Source organism: Nilaparvata lugens, chromosome 13, assembly GCF_014356525.2.
Source record: "Nilaparvata lugens isolate BPH chromosome 13, ASM1435652v1, whole genome shotgun sequence".
NCBI lineage: Eukaryota > Metazoa > Arthropoda > Insecta > Hemiptera > Delphacidae > Nilaparvata > Nilaparvata lugens.
In genome coordinates this window covers 30,510,337-30,531,423 of record NC_052516.1, presented here as the reverse complement: position 1 = coordinate 30,531,423, position 21,087 = coordinate 30,510,337, and the positions used below count along the sequence as shown (strand labels likewise).

At 34.9% G+C, this 21,087-nt stretch overlaps 2 protein-coding genes across 2 annotated transcripts; both read left to right on the top strand.

The window, feature by feature from the left end:
- The first annotated feature begins 1,097 nt into the window (after positions 1-1,097).
- Positions 1,098-12,610, top strand: LOC111049537 (lysosomal thioesterase PPT2 homolog). Its single transcript, XM_039440302.1, has 5 exons — positions 1,098-1,261; positions 1,804-1,945; positions 3,513-3,620; positions 6,952-7,225; positions 12,256-12,610. The coding sequence occupies exons 1-5, from the start codon at positions 1,127-1,129 to the stop codon at positions 12,452-12,454; spliced, it is 858 nt and encodes a 285-aa protein (XP_039296236.1). The 5' UTR covers positions 1,098-1,126; the 3' UTR covers positions 12,455-12,610.
- A 2,187-nt stretch (positions 12,611-14,797) lies between these two features.
- On the top strand, positions 14,798-21,087 carry LOC111058707 (sterile alpha motif domain-containing protein 15). Its single transcript, XM_039440300.1, has 5 exons — positions 14,798-15,214; positions 15,270-15,463; positions 16,884-17,037; positions 17,862-17,960; positions 20,726-21,087. Exons 2-5 carry the CDS (start codon positions 15,342-15,344, stop codon positions 21,038-21,040), a joined length of 690 nt encoding a protein of 229 aa, XP_039296234.1. The 5' UTR covers positions 14,798-15,214; positions 15,270-15,341; the 3' UTR covers positions 21,041-21,087.

Sequence of the window (21,087 nt, the reverse complement as noted above, 5' to 3'; positions counted from 1 at the left end):
TAAGCATAAGTTAGCCTGTGGTACTTTTCTGTAAGTTGTATAATTCTGAATGATTGAATAAATAAATAAACTTCAATTATTAATACCTAAATGAGACTTTAAAAATTTAGTACCCATTGGGGTTTCCAATTTTTTCAAAAAAAAGTTTGAATTGGTTTGTTTTTTCAGATTGGTTTCTACAAGGATGCAGGTTTGATGCCTAGTGAGATCGGACTCCCCGATTATGTATTAAGTATTCCAATAATGGGAAAAAATGTAGAACAAATTATAATTTAAATATATCAAATGAAGTTTGTAAAACAATAACAATAAAAAAACAATAAAATAAATATTGAACTCTTGAATCATTAATCGAACAAGTTGAAATCGGAATCTTTCTTATCGAGCAATTTCAAAAACCGATGACAACTCTATTTAGCATGCTTCAAATTTGTGACCTGTAGAGAATAGAGCAGCAACTCTATAACTCTACAACTCTATGGTGCTAGTAAAAACATGATAGTATTATAGGTTGGACAAAATTCAAAATTTGCTGTTAATATTAATAACATTAAATTTCATTGATTAGAATTGTTATTCAGTTACCGACACGTATTTTTTCTTCTTCTTTCATTAAAAAATTTAGTCCCATAATATCTTTAATAATAGTTGATACAAATCATTATAATTTAGAATCGTCCATTCTATAGAATAAGGTTAGTTTTGAAACAGCTATTTCTAATATTAAAATTAAATCAAATGGTATAAAAATATGCTAGCGCGCTTTATTTTGTCTTCCTCTTTCAAAAAAAATTGAGTCGATATCTTCAATAATAACTGAGATAGCAGGGGGAGCAGGCCGGCTAGAGCTTAGCCGAAAGTGTAAACAAAAAGTGATTCGTAAACAATTTAGATTGTGTTATTTATTGGTTCAAATACAAATGAGAGTTTGAGAGCCTGATAAGGTTTTTATCCTCGATCAATATTAGTTTCTAATAATATTCTTGTAAAATATTGAAAAGAAGTGACTTATTATCTGTATTTTGGAATAAGCTTATCCTATAAATTCATTCACAGTATAATCTAATCAAATTTTATAAAGTGTATTTTTTAACTTACTCTACAATATCAACGGAATACATTCATAATGTATATTCGTGTTTTCTTTGTCACTGCAATACTTTTTTACCTGCAAGTAATCGCCTATAAACCTGTAGTTATAATTCATGGAGTTATGACAGGAAATAGTACAATGGTGAATCTAACAAATGACATTGTAAAGGTAAGATTTGCTTATTCAAATCAGTCTAAAAAGTTTCAGAACTGTATAATAATTTCAATTGCTCAACTCTAAACTTTAATAGGTACCGTATGTTGCTATAGTCAACTGACTGAGAGTGAAAATGTAAAAATTAATCTAGTTTTTAATGAGTAACACAATTACCAGTAGTGAGTTAATAAGTCAATTTTACTTTTTCGTAAAATTTTTAGTTTTACATGAAATTTACTCTCGCTTTGCTATAGGCTACTGTTGAAAACGGGGCCTTAGTCCAGGCCTAATGTCATTATACCTTTCATCAAAATAACACACTAAATTGATCCCAGCCAAAAATTAAAATGACAGGTATAAAGGCACTGGACCTAGAATTACGCTGAAAACGGTCGAATTCTTATCTTCCACTTTCATGTTTCATCAAAGCTAATTGAAACTTAGGCCTATAGGTACCATCTATATGCCACACTCTAAATCACTAAATTTTAAATAATTTACGTTTCTATTAAAAGTTATTGAGTTCCTTCATTTCTGTTTTAAATTTATTTCAGAGTCACCCTGGTACGAAAGTTTATGTGACCAATAGATTTGGCAGTTGGTCAAGCTTACTTCCAATGTGGCATCAGGTAGAAAAAATTGGAAAGGATGTTCTAGAGATAGCCAGTAATCATCCCGAAGGAATTCATATCATTGGTAAATATTAGTCATTCGCTCTTTCTGTTGTAACTTTCCATATTCATACGGATTCAAATATACATACGGAAATTATAAAGTTCAACTTATTTGATGATAAGATGATGATTTATGTGTCAGTACTATGTCAACTTATATGTCAATACTATGGCAAGGTCCAAGTCAGGTCCACTTCTAGACACAGTCAATCCAAAGCTCTGGTCATGACTTTATTCACATTCTTTATTGATTCATACCATAAGTACATCATCAAAATGATAGGGAGAGAAAAACTAAAGAGAGAAGTATGATTTGAAGATGACTGAACATCTAGCTAGTCTCTAAGCTAGCCCAATAAAAAATAATAATGGATATAAGTTCAAGTCTAATAAGTCGAATCTAGTTGTTATGTTATATTCATGAACGATACTTAGACATAAATTTAGCTTAGAAAGATTTCGGTGACTAGCAGCTTAGCGTTCGTTATATACTTGCCAAAGTCGTTATTCGTGCAAAGCTTTTGTCTAAACATCTTTTATGATAAAAATACGATCAAACTTTCTTTTCAATTGCATAACAGGGTATAGTTTAGCCCTACATGTTTGATTTGTACAGTATTTTATAAATGAATTAGTATAATCATACAGCAGTCTAAATGAATAATCCCTTATTATATACGTTCAACTATAGTAAATGCTTTCAATATTAATTGTACTTCATCAACATATAGTAAACACCAATTTGAATATCAGAGCAATAAATAAAATTCCAGAAGACTTTATTAAGGATAAAATAACAAAAACCAAATTTGAATATCAGAGTAATAAACTAATAAATAAAATACCAGAAGACTTTATTAAGGATAACATATCAAAAACCAAATTAAAATTGATAAAATCGTGACTAAAACAAAACTATTATTTTAAAATTGAGAACTGAGTTGGATGAATCACCAATTTCGACAATATTAATTATTTATTATTGTGTAGAAGTTATAAAAATTCGGCAATTATTATGTTATTTTTCTGTGCATTTATATTTTGTTTATCAAGTAGGCTACTTGGATTATTTATAAACTTCAACATCAATAGATTATCATCCATCAACAGAATTGTCTCATTTATACTGCTGTTATTAGATTTAAAAAAATGTATTTCTTATTTTTAGAACTCGTGGCTTAAGGCTTCTTTTTCCAGTAACGCCAAAAACTATTGTATTTTAATGATTATTTTTATTTGTAAAAATATTTCTTGTATTTGGCAAAATAAATGTTGATATATTACCTATTTCTTTCAGTAATTGAACATTTTTGACTAAACAATAAATAATAAAAACTATTATTTACTTTCAAAGCATCAATGATATTTGATAGTTTAAGGCCCGGTTGCACAACAGCCGGTTAAATTTTAACCGTAATTAATTTCACGAGAGCCAATCAGAGAAGGCATTCTTGAAAAGACGGCTTCTCTAATTGGTTCTCGTGGAATTAATCACGGTTAGAATTAAACCGGCTGTTGTGCAACCGGCACTTAGTTTTTAATTTTATTGGTTTAATTCTCTATTTTTTCTATTCTCTATTGACTTCTAGGTTACTCACAAGGAGGACTTATAGCAAGAGGTATTATAGAAGCGTATCCCGATCTCAATGTGAAAAAGTTCATCTCGCTGAGCTCACCTCAGGGTGGCCAGTATGGAAGTAAGTTCAAATATTTCAGTCCTATTTACAAATTTTGTAACAATCATCCTCAATAATAATCGGTTTCAATAACAATAGAAGGTACTAGTAAATATTTATTTCATTCATTTTCACAAGCACAAAATCAAATTAATGAATGGGACAGATTCAACAGGATAAACCAAAAACTGCCTTAGGTGGGCCGTCCACTAGAACCGTTTTCGTCCGAACTAGCATCGGCCGAAAACTACCGAACGATCTCCCAACATAGAAAGGAAAGATAATAGATGCTCGTCCATTGCAACAGGTTCAAATGGCCGTGCACGGCCGATTACTTTTTCGATCCGAATTGATTGGGGTTTTCCGGCTCTATCCGGCCGAACTAACTAGTCGAGCTGAGACAACAAAGCGTTCCTAACCTAAAATTCTTTCACAGTCTTGTTTGTTCTTGTTTTTTGAAGTAGTTCTGTTTTATAAAGTTGTAACTATGGACAATGAAAAGTTGATAATTTTGTGCAAGAGCATGTTCAATTGTAAGTTATGCTAGACAAAAGATATCATCGTCGTGATGTTCAAAGGAATCTGTAGACAAAGATTGCTGAACAAATAGGATCGGAAGGAAAGATTATTGTAATGAATAACTAATTCAGTGGATATTTGTTTATTCTATATTCAAAATCTCAATATAATAATTGTTTATGAAAAATTTTGGTGGCTATGATTGTAGTTAATTCAATATTCAATAGTTCAGCCAACTACTGAACTAGACTGACCTGAATTACCTCCCTCTTCACCAATACCAGCAATGCCGGATGGGTTGCGTCAAGAGTTTAAAATATATAACTTTTCACAATTTTCACATTTTCAACTATCGAGATGGCAGTACACGTCAGACAAGGCCTACCAAGTCATTAAGAAAAAAATCCTGAATGGAATAAAACTGATTTCTCCTAAGCCAACACTTCAGTCTCAGGTTGAATGCTGGTGTGTTCAACATCTTCAAATCCCCCCGCCGCCTATTGAAGATCCGCAAGGCCATTGCAGGAAATGCATCACGAGTCTTTGACAAGCGACGGTATGGAACATCTATGAGAACTCGACTTCTAGTATCGTGACCATGGAAGTCACTCCTTGTGTTGAACTTTTCAATATTTGCTCGCACATACACAGCACACAAGTAAATGTAATGACTGTAGATGGTCATTACACCTGTGGATTGGAAGAGAGGTCGACAATGATCCAGAAATCCACTAAAGGTAATTATGCGGATGGCCCTCTTTTGCAGCTTGAAGACATCTTCACATGCAGAAGCATGACCCCACAGCAGCAGTCCATAGCTCAGGATGCTATGAAAAAGCGCATGGTACACTACCAGCAAGTAGGGCCTGCTCACCAACTGCGTCAACTTCCTAAGCAAATAGGTGACTCGTGACAACCTCTTACAGATGCCCTCAATATGGCACTCCCAGGTGAGCCGTGGATCGATGGTGAATCCAAGGAGAGACACACTGTGAGCACTGATGGGCTGACTGCGACTCAGTGTACAGACCAATCTTTGTGTCTTTTCCACATTCGTTGAACTCATCAGGACTAGCCTCACAAGCAACTCCAGATGCTCTCAAGGGACCCCTGCTTCTGTTTATCAGATTCCATGCAACTTTACAGGGGTTTGGTGCATTTGCAATCTCCTCAACATTGGCACACTTTTTGGCTTCATTGATAAATGAAGCCAAAAAGTTGGCGTTCTTCATTCTAGAATACAATACATGCAAGTTTTCTTTTTCTATTGGACAAGTACTGACTAAATAGTTGTCTCTCACCATCAGTAGCAAGCCCCTGAACCTGGACAACTCAGGTGAAAACCAAAATCTCACTATTCTAGCTTTACTCTTAAGCTTATTTTTAGACCTAAAATTATACTTAAAAAGCTTCAATGGAAAAAATAAATTGAATATTTCATCAATTTTGCCAAAAAACTTATAAGTCTCTTCAGGTTCTTTCCCCTGTAGTTCACTATCCCAGTTGACCTGAGACACAGCATCTTTGAATCCAGGGAGGGCATCTTCATCTATACTTCTAGCTCCTCTCGAATAATGGCAATACCAAGTAGGAAACCGAGAAGATTCACTCACCATATGAATGTTGGCTGTCATCATTACCGCACTATGATCAGCAACAAGAGGATCGGTAACATGTACTCTGAACCTCGAGGGATCCATATTTGTTGCAATGCTATCTAAACAGCGATCTCCTCTTGTGGGCACCTCAGATACAACATAGAGTCCATGAGTCCGCAGCAAATTCACAAAAGACGTAAACGGTTCCAAACGGACGACCATATTCGGCCGAATTAACAGCCGGCAGATTCGTCCGAACCAACGGCCGAACGGATCAGTTGAATACGGTTCCAGTGGACGGTTACCCTCACTCACTAATTTAGTTATTTAATACAGTGTAAATGAGGCGATTTTAACACTTGAGAAATACTGTGTATGTGGAAATCATTTAATATGTGGATTTTCCAAATATTTTTTTTTCCATTTTTAAAGAAAACCTTTCATAATAGTTTAACAGAGAATAGCTATTTATAAAACCCATTGTTTCTATTACAGTTATTGCATAGTATATATTTTTTTAATACTGAAATAAACCAAAAATCATTCAGTACCCTATAACATAGATTAAATAAAAAGTCGTGAACCTGTGCTTGTAATATAGTCATCATCCAGTACCCTATTATAGTAGTAGTCCTATAATTAAAAAGTAAATATAGAGAAATACCTATGTTTTCTATATGGTTACAGTCAGTTCTATTAGTTATAACCAGTTTTATTGGTTATATTCAATTTTGTTTTAGTTCTAATAGGCTAATATTCTTTTTATGCAAGTACTATCGAAAAATGAGAATGGTACTACTCACTTTATTTTTATCCGTAACATATCCGTAATAAATGCAATTAATTGTATTAAATCTAGGAATTATTCTTCTCTCTTTTCTCTTGCCTTCTTCTCCCTTTTCCACTCCTCTTCCCTCTTCATTCCTTACTTTTATACCCTCTACCTGCCTATTACATGGGAAACCATAGTCGGCTAGGTATTTTTCCTCCTTTTTTCCTTTTCAGAATACCCCACCATGAAGCCTGTTTTTGTATTTTATTAGAAACTTATTTTTGATTGTGATTTTGATTTCTTTTATGTATTTTGTGTTTAATTGAATATAATTTTTTAATTATTGAGGAAAGCAAGAAGCTTTGAGCTAGCGCCAGTTCTTCTATATTGAAATATTGTGATATTTAGTGACTCAAAAGTTGATAAATTTCTTATCTCATGCACATTTTTCTGTTTTTCGTAGCAAAATTCCTGCACCTCCTCTTCCCCAGCTTGTCAGTAAAGACGGCGTACGAGCTGTTCTACTCAGTGATGGGCCAAGAGATATCAGTGGCCAACTATTGGAGGGATCCGCACCAGCCTCTGCTCTATCTGGACTACAGCTGCTATCTGCCCTATATCAACAACGAGATAGAGTCTGAAGGCAGTTCTCTATACAAGACAAATTTGGAGAAATTGGAGAAACTTGTCATGTTTGGGGGACCGGATGACGGAGTGATTACGCCTTGGCAATCCAGGTATTTTAAATCGATTTTAAAATATTTATTTCATCTAAATTTTGATTGAAAGCATAATCGTCTCCGAATGAATGCTATGCCTAACGAGTTTGCAACACTATAGTTCTAGAATCAGCTGTCAACTGGCTAAATTGCATTGTATAATATGCAAACATTCGACCATAATACAGAGTGGGGCAGAGCCGATTGACGAGTTTGAATGGGTTATAAGTAATGAACCGTTCAACTTGGAAAAAAACATCTTTAATGGGTTCAATTCAGTTTAAAATATAGTTTTTGTTGTTAATTTTTGAAAATTATATTAGATAAATGGCGGCCATCAACAGCAATACACTGATGTAGCGTATTTTTTAAGTTTTAAAACGCATTTTGGCACACTGCGATTGGTAAGGCCTGGATCTCTTCTCTGATTCGCTCCTTCAGTTCTTCCAAGGTGTGATGGTGATCTTTGAAAACTTTATTTTTTGAGATAACCTCATAGAAAAAAAATCATATGCTCAAATCGGGTGAGCGTGCCGGCCACCTCAATTCCACCCTTAGTGAGATAAGCCGCCCTGGGAACATTTGTCTCAACACATTCATTGAAATGCGCCCTGTGTGGGCTGTAGCTTCATCCTGCTAAAACTACATTTCTCCCAAGTCATGCTCGAGTAAGTTCTTCTAATTTGGGGCGCAGAAATGTTTGTAACATTATCACATAACTCTGGGAGATGATATTGACGGTGATGTTGCCATTCTCAAAGAACTATGGTCAGCACGCTCACCCGATTTAAGCATTTGCGATTTTTTTCTATGGGGTTACCTCAAAAATAAGGTTTTCAAAGATCGCCCACACACCTTGGAAGAACTAAAGGATCCAATCAGATAAGAGATCCACTCCTTACCAATCGCAGTGTGCCAAAATGCGTTTTAAAACTTAAAAAATACGCTTACATCAGTGCATTGCTGCTGATGGCCGCCATTAAACTGATATAATTTTCAAAAACTAACAACAAAACTGTATTTCAAACAGAATTGAACCCATTAAATAATTTATTTCCAAGTTGAACGGTTCATTACTTATAACCCTTCCAAACTCGCCAACCGGCTCTGTCCCACTCTGTATTATTGTATTAGTATATTGAGCTCGACTGAGCTCAAATCAATATCTTGAAAGGAGAAAATGGTTCGTTGCTATCGTTTACTGAAACGGTTAGACCTTTTATCGGAAACCAGGTTTCATTCAGTTCTGTTAGGTTTGCAATGAGTTGGAGATCTTTTCAGGTTACATGTATTGAAAAATAAAGGACACTGGTTTCTCCTGTAATCTCCTTTAGAGCTTAGTGGCAATGCATTTTACCTATCTTGGAATTTCCACTTTTCTTTTGCTGCTTTCAACTTTGGCTGATCAGTTGACTATAGAACCTACCTATTCGACATTGCCACACTCCTTAACCAGAATAGATTTGTTGAAAGTGTTTCATTATAACTAGACTAACCTTTTACAGAGAAAAGCGTTTTAATTTACTAGAGGGATTTACTTTAATCTTTTAGCATTCCCAATGCTAACCATTCATAATTATTGTTAAATGTAAATCCCAATTAAATGCTGTAAATTTAATTTCCGTTTAATAATGATTATTTCCTTAATTAGCATTAATTTCCTTATGCAACTTACAACTTATTTTCATCAGCTAACCACTCAAATAATGCAGATATTTTGTCTGGAATTCGACATTGGTTGAATAGAAAGAATATGTAATTAGTAAGGAATACTAACAGTTTTAAGTAAATAACATTATGGGCCGGTTTCCGAGCTCGGGATCTATAAGTTCTGGACTTACAGACTCCAGGACTGAAATAAGCTCTCGGGTCTAAATTGACTTTTCCTACAGTTACGTTGAAAAGTGGCCATTGCTGCACTGATTACAGAACGCAAAGAATCACTTTTCCGCTCTAGTGCGGGAAAAATTTTTCTGCACTCCAGATTTGCAACATGGCAACGCAAAATACTTAGTAGGTTATATGGAGCAACAGTGCAGCAAAATCCAAATGAAGTTGGTAACAGTGACTGCTGTGGCTGCTATAGTGAGCAGAGGTGCAACCAAGCACAACGCGCTAATTATTAAGTAGATATTATAATGGAGGACAACGACAGCACAGTGCCACCACAGCACACACCACACAGCTGCCCCCCGCCATTCAAACACACATACATTATTTGATGGATTTCAGGCAATTTTACCCATAATTACCCACTTTTCATATTCAATGGTAACTGTAGGAAAAACTTAATGTGAAATACGTGCGCAAAGTTCCTCTGCTGCACTCAAGAAACCATTCCGCCCTCGCCTACGGCTCGGGTGTAAACGTTTCTTTCGGTGCAGCAAACTGTCACTTTGCGCACTAGTTGCACAAATAACTATTCTGAGTCACGATTTTATCTTCTAAACTCCGGAGTTTATCAAGTTCTCGACTTATTTGAGTCCAGGACTTTAACGCAGTAAACATGTGGGAAATTCACAATATTTTACTGTGTATTGTTGGCATTACAGCAAAACAGCTGATTACAGCGGGACAATTCAAATGAGCATGCTCTCCAAACTATTTTGTAAAAATCTGGTGTGGCGCACTCACACAATTTTCCTTGCCGTTATGAGAATTTATCACCTGACGCTAGTGTTCTCGCGCATCTCAAGTCTACTATTCAAAGATCCAAGCCAGCTGGTGACAGGACTATAACGCTGGAGACACGAGGTCTGCTATCTCTTCATAGTGAATGATTTAATAGAATCAACAGTTGCCAACAGTTTGCAATTGAAATAATAACATTTTCTCGAATTTCGAGCTTATTTTAAATTTTAGGTGGAAATGTTACTGAGCATTAATTGCAGAGATTTCCATTTGGAATTTTTTGTTTAAATTGTATCTGAAGCCTGACAATTGGGAATCTAAAATCAAACTTTGCATAGCTGGGGTGGAGCTCCTGGAATTTTTACAGATATGAGACTTGTGGCAGTTGATAGAGCTTATCAATGACTATTTAAGGTATGAATTTAATCGAAATCGTTGGAGCCGTTTTCGAGAAAATCGCAGAAAACCCTGTTTTTGACAACATTTTTGCCACTCTAGCCGCCATCTTGAATTGCATTCGATTGAAATTGTTCGTGTCGGATCCTTATAGTATAAGGACCTTAAGTTCCAAATTTCAAGTTATTCCGTTAATTGGGAGATGAGATATCGTGTACACAGACGCACATACACTTATACACACACACACACACACACACACACACACACACACACACACACACACACACACACACACACACACACACACACACACATACACACACACACACACACACACACACACACACACACACACACACACACACACATACAGACCAATACCCAAAAACCACTTTTTTGGACTCAGGGGACCTTGAAACGTATAGAAATTTAGAAATTGGGGTACCTTAATTTTTTTCGGAATGCAATACTCTCCTTACCTATGGTAATAGGGCAAGGAAAGTAAAAATACGTTTCGATTTCTTTGTAGGCCTATTCAAAGCAAATCCTTTGAAAGGTGAATGAATAAACATTTTATTTTACGTTATGCTATTATTGATCATTGATGCTAACCAGTGATTTTGAAATAAAAATTTCATTAGGCTATTGAGTTTGAAAACGTATTTGTTTTGAAAAAAACTGGAGAAATAATTTATTATTATTAATATGTTGAATATGACATTGATTAATAACATTCAGATTGGAATATAAATTCCAAGGCAATCCATGTATTATTTCGCTTGAACATTTTTAGGTTATGTCAGAGTCGTAAAATGAGGTTAGTTTTTTACACATAATTCTGATACAATTATATTCCAAAATGAACTTGCAAACTATAAATTATGAATTTAGATGGACTAATCCAAATAATTTAGGTATTCCATGACATCTATTTGGCTTTTTATCTACTCCAAAACAATAACTGAATTGTGTTTGCTCAGTTAAGTCTAGAACTTGAATTTAAACCCTACCCCAGTCGAGGGTTTAAAATCACGCTGTTTTAAGTCCTGGACTTAACGATTTTTTATAAATCCTTGACTCGGAAAGAGGCGAGAATCTAATTCAAGTCCTGGACTTATAAGCCCTTCACTCAGAAAGTGAAATTATAAACTCCAGGGTCTAACATGATCTCTAAACACCAGAGTCTATTTAAGTCCTTAACTACGTTAACGCTCTGACTCGGAAAGCCAATTTTCTGACTCCAGAGTTTAAAGCCAGTTAAAGTCTAGAACTATATATACTAAAGTGCTGTACTTACCTAGTTATCTAGTAATCTGGAGTTAAAACTTCAGTTTGCATAGTGCATGGCAGCAAGAATGGACTTCGAAGCAGCGAGATCAGATCCCATGGTTCTCTCAAAAACCATGAGGTTTTGGCTTACCACAGCATGGTCGACTCTAAACAGAATTAGAACCAAACATGGTCGATGTGCTGACTTTTTGTATAAATGGGGCAAAGTACCATCACCCTCCTGTGAGTGTGGGCAAAGGCAAACGATTGACCACATAATAGTGAAAGAGTGCCCCATCACGGCCTTTAGAGGAGTAACAGAAGAAGATTTCTTAATGGCAACTCCACATTCAATAGCCTATCTGAATGGACTGGATATAAGTATTTGAATTAATTGGTTTTGGTTACCATTTATGTTTTTTTTATATCTTGAGACAAGGGATCATTCCCATATTATGATCCTAAAGAAGTGAAGATGGAAATGAATTCTGATTCATGTCTTGGAAGCAATCCGCTAGATAAATACCTAGTTATCTCAAAATGTCTCTCCTGAATGAAATAGCTTTTTTCATAGAATTACTAGTGCCCTTCATTCATCCTTTTTTAGTGTATTCGGAAAACCTCATAAGGGTACTAGTAATAACCTAATAAAGGGTACTTCATTCATCTCTAGGGAAAACTCAATTAGCCCCATAGAAATAAATAAAAATCACTCTTCCTTAAGAAATTTTGACTTCTGTTTGTTTCAGCCGTTTTGCTTACTATGATGATAACGAAAACGTGGTAGAACTGTACGATCAACCTCTATATCAATTCAATTCTTTGGGATTGAGAACGTTAAATGAGACCGGACGACTGAAGGTTGTTGAGTTGGCGGGAGTGTCTCATTTCGACTGGCATCTCAATAAGACTGTTATTTTTGATCATCTTATACCGGAACTAGATTAATCTGTGATTTAGACAATAGGGCAATAATAAAAAATGTATACTTCTTATTGTTTATTTTTCATTTATACTTGAAAAAATGTTACAAATCTCATCATTCCTTCAAAACCCTTGTAAAATCATCAGCAAAATAAACATTCTAAATTTATGCCTTCGAAATGTTTGCATAATGGTTTTTTGAGTTTGATTTATTCATGAATTTATTTATCTCCATGGGCCGCTATGTTTCGACATCTTCGGAGATGAACCCTTTGAGAACGTCTTTACCTCTATAGCAACCTGAAGATGTGCGCCTCCACGTTGGTGCGGCTGGATAACACTTACTCCCTTGAAGGGTACGAAGTAAGTCAACTGAAACGAAACAATCAAGGGTGGACAGCGCTCGTTAGCCGTGGTGAAGGCAAGCTGTCTAGGAGAAGGTAACTCTAAACAGATCTCTGGTCCTCCAGGTTGGGGGTTGGTCCAAGTGTTAACTGCTCTTCACCATAAAAACTCATTGTTACGAAACCTACACAGCAGCCTCGGACGGATCGGATTTCAGGAAAAACAAAACGGCAAGCAAATTCAAGAAGAAAGAGAGGAAGGCCGAGAATAAGGTGGGAGGATGAAGTGAAAGACGATCTCCAAAAAATGGGATATAGAGGATGGAGACAATTAACAGAGGACCGAAAAGCGTGGAGAGCTGTAGTGGAGGCGGCCAAAGCTCATATGGGGCTGTAGTGCTATAAAAAATCTACATTCCATGAAACACAAATCAAAAACATGATCAGAAAAGGACCAACAAGCCCAGCCCAAAACTGTTACTTTTCAGAATTTTGATAGAAGTATGTCTAAAACATAGGTTATGTTACTAATGTTCGTTATTGTTCCTCAAGGTCTATTTGGCAATCAATTTGATTTGAATAATACAGAGTTATAACGAAAAATTAATATCCTCAAAGTACTCATTCGAAATGAATAATTTTTATACCAATGGAAAGAGGAAATTCCAAAGTTTTTTCTAATAAATATGTTGAGGCCCTATTAGGCCAGCCAGGCGACCAGGCGACACAGTCAGCCAGACAGGCAGTCGCTCACTCCGTCACCGGACTCTCTTTTTTAGGCTAGGGCAGCCATCCTGGCAGCCATATTTTAGACTAGAGCAGCCATTCTGGCAGCCATATTTTAGACTAGAGCAGCCATTCTGGCAGCCATATTTTAGACTAGAGCAGCCATCCTGGCAGCCATATTTTAGACTAGAGCAGCCATCCTGGCAGCCATATTTTAGACTAGAGCAGCCATCCTGGCAGCCATATTTTAGACTAGAGCAGCCATTCTGGCTGCTGGTTGGATGCCGAGCCCGGGTGCAGAGGCATGCACAAGTTGAAATGATACGCCATCCGCGCATGCCTGACTGCTATATTACCAAGCCCCGGTTGCACAAAAGCCTGTTAAATTTTAATCATAGTTAAATTCCAGTCGAGATGGGTTTTCTGAGAAGAAGGGTGTTCTGATTGGTTCTTGTGACATTAATTCGGGATTAAAAGGTAACAGACTTTTTACAACCGGGAGTAAATTAAAAAATCAGGTGTGGCGCACACACACAACTTCCTTGCCGTTATGAAAATTGATCACCTGACGCTAGTGTTCACGCGCATCTCAAGTCTACTATTCAAAGATCTGAGCCAGCTGGTGACAGGACAATAACGCTGGAGACACACGAGGTCTGCTATCTCTTCATAGTGAATGATTTAATTGAATCAACAGTTTGCAATTGAATAATCACATTTTCTCGAATTTCAAGCTTATTTTCAAATTTAGGTGGAAATGTTACTGAGCATTAATTGCAGAGATTTTCATGCTCAATATTTCCACTTGAATTTTTTGTTTAAATTGTATCTGAAGCCTGATTGGGAATGTAAAATCAAACTTTGCATAGATGGGCCGGAGCTCCTGAAATTTTTACAGATATGGGACTGATATAGATTGATAGAGCTTATCAATGACTTTTTTAGGTATAAATTTGATCGAAATCGTTTGAGCCGTTTTAGAGAAAATCGCGAAAACACCTGTTTTTGACAACATTTTTGCCATTTTAGCCGCCATCTTTAATTGCATTAGATCGAAATTGTTCTTGTCGGATCCTTATAGTGTAAGGACCTCAAGTTCCAAATTTCAAGTCATTCCGTTAATATTGGGATATGAGATATCGTGTACACAGACGCACATACAGACCAATACCCAAAAACCACTTTTTTGGACTCAGGGGACCTTGAAACGTATAGAAATATAGAAATTGGGGTACCTTAATTTTTTCGGAAAGCAATACTTTCCTTACCTAAGGTAATAGGGCAAAGAAAGTAAAAATTTGTTGTGCTAGGCTCTTGATTCAAATAGCTGGAAAACTCAGCTGGTTGACCAAGTGTTTTTGCCAATGTACCTATTTACTATGCATTTCAAAGTAGTGTCTTGATACTGTGGAAGGGGTAAATCGGTCCAGGGATTAATAAGTTGAGGCTCGGTTGCACCAAATTCGGTTATATTTTAATCGTGATTAATTACATGAGAACCAATCAAAAAAGGTTTCTCTGATTGGTTTTCGTGAAATTATTCACGATTAAAATTTAACCGGATTTAGTGAAACAGGCACTGAGGCTGTAATTTTCTTTATTATTCTTCCATGTGTTCTACTTGGACATAATATTATCATGCTTGAGTTAGGTTATCGTAATTTGTTATTGTTTACAACATCTTTACAACAAAAGTGAAGTCCAATACAAAACATTTCTTATTAAATAATTTTTTCTCATACTCTAATAAGACACTAAGATAACGCACGTTTCTTGAGACATCTCTGAAAAAGTTTCTTGCAAAAAAGATTTACACCGTTTGAAATCTATAAAATTATAAAATGTCGTCACACCAGACTGAAAAGCGATTTTTTCGCAAAACAAATCCGTCAAATATGTCGCTAATAGGTGTCCGCTTGCCAAGTTTCCTTCGACGAGCAAATACTTATGGACCTGAAATAAAGTGAGTACCTACCTATCATCAATTTATTTTATTTTACAATAATAATGTAACAAAAACTAAATTAATTTTTTCTACTAACTCGAAGTTTTTTGCTTTTTATTTATCAACTATTTTGCTAATTTTATAATAGTAATTGAATAAAAACTAAATTAATTGCTATCTACTAACCCAAAGTCTTATGCTACTGCAAATGGAAATAAATTGGAAGTTAAATTTGTTTACATGCTAATTAATGAATAATTATTATTAAACTAAAATCCCAATAAATATATTTGCAGTAGCAGAAGTCTTCGGGGTGATTCACAGCATTTAATTGGGATTTTCGTTTAATAATAATTCTACTGCAAATATTAACAACAAGAAAATCAACTAGAATGTGTTCTAGGTGGAAGGTTCACTTTTCATTCAAATTTACAGCTATTTGTGCTGTTGCAGTTGCTGAAATAGCAGCTTTCCCTGTTGTCAATTCTAGCAGATCTCTTGAGGATAGTTGATATCAATTAATTTTTTGTTCAAGTTTAACAATTATTTAATATTCATTACCATTTGAATAAATGCAATATTTCACCTTTTACATTGTTTTTTTCAATATTTTTACAAATAATGTTCTACTTATAAACAAATTTCTTGTTGATTGTTGAATAATGTAATTAGTTTTGTGTTAGAATTAAGTTTTCTGCGATTCATAGCATCCTTCAGGATCTGTAGTTAGTAATTGATTATCTAGTTATTAACATTTGTAAGCTAATGACAATACATTCAAATTTCCTATCAATATTGTTCAATTAGTAGACACAGTACCGGTTGCACAAAAGCCGGTTAAATTTTAACCACGATAACCAATCAGAGAAGCCGTCTTTTCAAAAACGCCTTCTCTGATTGGTTCTTGTGAAATTAATCACGACCGTTAAAATTTAACCGGCTGTTGTGCAACCGGGTATCTCTCACATTTCCAGACTGTATATTTAAAGCCACGTTTACAACTGATTTGTCAACAAATTGCAACAATTTTTTAAAAAGAACAGCAACATTTTGTCGTCAGCTTGTCGTCCACACTATGTGGGAAACAATGAGAAAGTTGCCAACAGAATATTTCCCCTCTACATGTCTACGCCTACTTCGCATTCTCGGCCAATAATGTCAACTTTTGTTACTCTAGATTTTAGAACAGCAACTTGTTCTCTACAAAATCTTTTTTTCCTCTAATCTCTACAGAAATAACAACTTTTTTGTATAAAACTGTCTGTAAGCAAAATTTTGTTGACAACTTTGGTGTAAACGTAGCTCAAGGGTAACATCACTTGTTATGGTTCTATACTTGAATAAATAAACATAGATTATAAAATAAATATAAAATAGGTATACTTATCAAACATTTATAATCGATTAATATAAATGTACTCTTGAATTTTGTTCAAAGATTCAACCTATCAGGAAAGAAAGACCCGGAGTTGGCCCTAGAGCCTTATGAAGAACTTGATAAGTATGACTTTACTATTCCAGAAGAAATGGAATGGTCAGTTGGAGATGTGGTGAATTGGATAGAGCATGTTGTCGGATTACCTCAATACAAGGTGATACCTACTACTTGATGATATCTAAGTTTATGTTTTCTTTTATGAATAAATAGTAATTTGACATGGAAAATATTAGAACTCAACTTGATAAATAAATAAATCCTAACTAGTTTTATGAGAGCATTGAGAAAATAATAAAAGGATTAATTTTGAAAAATAGAACTTTTCAATCTTCTTGCATATGGGGTCTGCGAGCTATAATCACTTTAATATTTTATTGTCATTTCATTTTCGTCACTATGCATGATCTCATATTTGTGAAGGTGTGTAGGCCATATGAGTGATCATTGTTATTTATTGTTTATAATTAAAAATTATATTGATTCTTCTATTGATTACATTTTTGCTAAAATGATTTGATTTTTTATGTCAATTATTGATATTGGTAGTTGCTGTTCAAAGCTAAATATACAGATAGACCTATTTATAAATTGTGTATAGGCCTAGTATTTATGTTCTTGTAGTTTTGATCAATCCATTGTCATTAAGCGTTCCACCTTCATATCAATCAACATCCAAAATTATCCGTATATTGATTCTATTCTACAAAATCAATATAGATCTGCACACATCAATAAAAGTATCAAAAATCAAACAAAACAACTTTTCGATCTATTTCTCGTTTTGAATATTGACATCTAGATTAAAATTCATTGATTGACATTAGAGTGCACTTGAATTTATTATCAAGATTCATTTGATTGACATCTAGAGTGCATTTGAATCATCAACGTTTTTTTGGCTGAATCTGTTTAATTATTCATTTTGAAACTTATTTCAAATTATATTGACATCCTTAAATATTTCTCCCCAAATTTCAGGAAGCGTTCTTCAATAACTGCATAGATGGTAGAAAACTGGTACGGTTGAAACCAGGAAATTTTCCCAAGATGAATATTAAAAATTTTGAGCACATCAAGGTACAATTTTCAATCATTTGTTTATTTATCCTATTTATTATAAATAGAGCATTATTATAAACTAGCTGGCCTGGAGAACTTCGTACCGCCAAATAGTTGATGCATCTCATGACAAACTTTAGCTGGATGCACACCTCAAAATCTATAACCCATACAAATCCAGACCATCCTATTATTTTTTATTGACTAAATAATCAGTTCAGCATACTCTTCCATGTGCCTGTACAATAAAATCATAACTGACAAATCAATTGATCACGCATATCATTAATCGACGTGTAGTTTAAGCTATGCTATCTTTTTGCATAAATCACATGTGCTCCCCCGTTCAATCCTTTCACTTACTCAAAACATGCAGGGAATTTAAAACTCTTATGAAAAATCTAATGCGTGACCTTGGAAAATAGCTGGGAAATCAATTGCTTCACAAACTTTTTAAATAATTGGTGAGTGACGATGAACCCTGATGTCGGAATTATAATTGGAGAATCGAGGGTTTCGATAGAAATCAATGGTACAAAACTGATTACTCTTTTCAGTAATTACTTCAAATACCAACTTTTATTAAAAACTTGCAGGTAACTCGTGCTCCGCAAGGGTCAAAATAAAAACTTGACCTACTAAAATCTTGAAGAATTGAAAATATGCCCATTACCATTCTCGGTGAAGTATTGAAAAATATCGATTAATAATAAGTCTGAATAAGTAACTGAATATATGTGACTAATAACTAAAATATGTAATAACTGTAACTAATATAAAACATGTTACTGAATGAGTAACTGATACTTGAATAAGTAACTGGCTTCGGGGGATTTTAATGGATTTCATTTATATAGATAATTATCCAACTCCAAAATAAATAATTATTTACTACAAATCAATTAATTCTAAACACCGAAGACAGCACAATTATCCGAAGCAAAGCAATGTCTTTAACCTGAGGCCGAACTGCAGGATGGTTACACACAGAACAGTCATTTTGTTTTTAGTCGGGGCGTTTAGAATAAAATACATGGGCGGTTATGGAGCAGCACACACTCTTGTCTACAATTTATCGACGGCTGTTGGATGATGTAATCATTATAACAGCTGATTTTTATTTCTGTGTGTGGTCAGCTCACAAATCTTCTCCCATAAGGATCATATGTAAACTCTGAGGGACCGTAGGAAAGAGTCCTGAAGTCGGATTATAAATTTGATTGGCCATAAACCTGGTCCTGAACATAACGAACAAAACTAAAAAAAAACATCAAATTCGGTGTAAACATAAAAAAGTTATTGAACGTCAAAATTTGAGGCTCCATTTTTATTTATATAGATTGATTTCATATCAATTTTCATAGATTTTTTTAAATATATGATATTTTCCAATGTGAAGATTCTCTATTGATTTCCTATTGTACAGGCACAAATCACAATCCCTAAACAATTAAAATCTTACATTCTTTTATGCAGAGTATACTAAAATATTACAGAGAGGAGAAGTACCGTATAGTATTTCATGACGTATAGGTGCGTACAGACTTATGTGCAACGAATACGCGCATTTCACTCTTCATTTGCTGATGATATGCTTATTATATCTGTATTTGTACAGAAACAGTAAGAACTGTTAAAATCCGCTGATTAAAATTGTAATGCGCGTGTTTATTTTATTTCAGACAGGGAAGAGCATTTTATTTTACAATTAGCAGGTAACCAGTGCTTTGCACCGCGGAAAATTTGGTGTTGTAAAATAATGCAATCTTCTTTTATGACCAGGAAACATGAAAAAATAGAAATAATATTTATCATTTTGTTCAAATTTACGTGGATAATCTTGATAAAAGTTAAAAATTTCCTGCTCAAAAAAAGGGTTTGATACCTATGTCTCGAACCCGCAACCTTTGATTCATCAACCGCCCTTGCTACCATCTAAGCTATGACACTGGAGTTTGTCCTGTTTGGTTGATCTTTCTGGTTGCGTAAATTTTATATCACTAATTTAATATATTTTTCCTACAGTTACATTGTAAAGTGGCCATTGCTGCACTGATTACAGAACGCAAAGAATCACTTTTCCGCTCTAGTGCGGGAAAAATTTTTCTGCACTCCAGATTTGCAACATGGCAACACAAAATACTTAGTAGGTTATATGGAGCAACAGTGCAGCAAAATCAAAATGAAGTTGGTAACAGTGACTGCTGTGGCTGCTATAGTGAGCAGAGGTGCAACGAAGCACAACGCGCTAATTATTACATTATATAATTATAACCAAGGACAACAGTGGATGACAGCCGACAGCCGACAGCCACCACATTCAGCACACAGCCGCCTCTTCATTCAAACACTACTACATTATTCAGGCAATTTTACCCATAATTACCCACTTTTCATATTCAATGGTAACTGTAGGAAAAACTTAATGTGAAATACGTGCGCAAAGTTCCTCTGCTGCTGCACTCAAGAAACCAAGTAAACGTTTCTTTCGGTGCAGCAAACTGTCACTTTGCGCACTAGTTGCACAAATAACTATTTCTAATTATTAAATTACAACTAATTAATTAATAGCAATAAAAATAAGCCAACGTCCATACTCGGTAAATTCAGAATCTTTATACAAAATTTCAAGTTAATCAGTAGTTCAGACTTGATGATGCGTCATTCGTGTATTTCCTATCCCGTACATGTATAAGCCAATTCTTCCCTTTTTCATATTATAGATTGTAGTATCCATTATTAGTTGAAAATCAAATTATAACTCGCAGTTTCACATTTTTCAGCAAATACTCAGGTATCAAAGGGAACTATTCGAAGTGAGAGAAGAGCGTTACAATGATAGCATAGCGTTCCCCAGTAGAAAAGTGGTGAGACGAAGGTATCTCGAACTGAAATCCAAAGTGATTAATTCACGTTTAACGCCTCAACAATTTCTGATGGACGAAAACTTGATCCATGAATGCTGGGATAGACAGACTGAGGAGAAAGACTATCCTCTACTGCGATATGGACGGCTGGATGTTCCTCTTGATAAATTGCGCTGTTACATTCTAAACATGGATTTGATAAAGCAAAGCGAGGAGTTGCCTGTTTTGTGAATAAATTGAAATTGTTGAAAATTATGGAAGAATATGGCTCTGAATTT

Bases quoted from the DNA above. Each gene is read 5' to 3' on its own strand.
- LOC111049537 (XM_039440302.1), top strand. From the start codon at position 1,127: ATGTATATTCGTGTTTTCTTTGTCACTGCAATACTTTTTTACCTGCAA. The intron at 1,262-1,803 runs GTAAGATTTGCT...AATTTATTTCAG, and splicing joins TAACAAATGACATTGTAAAG to AGTCACCCTGGTACGAAAGT. The intron at 7,226-12,255 runs GTATTTTAAATC...TGTTTGTTTCAG, and splicing joins ATTACGCCTTGGCAATCCAG to CCGTTTTGCTTACTATGATG.
- LOC111058707 (XM_039440300.1), top strand. From the start codon at position 15,342: ATGTCGTCACACCAGACTGAAAAGCGATTTTTTCGCAAAACAAATCCG. The intron at 17,038-17,861 runs GTGATACCTACT...CCCAAATTTCAG, and splicing joins TCGGATTACCTCAATACAAG to GAAGCGTTCTTCAATAACTG. The intron at 17,961-20,725 runs GTACAATTTTCA...CACATTTTTCAG, and splicing joins AAAATTTTGAGCACATCAAG to CAAATACTCAGGTATCAAAG.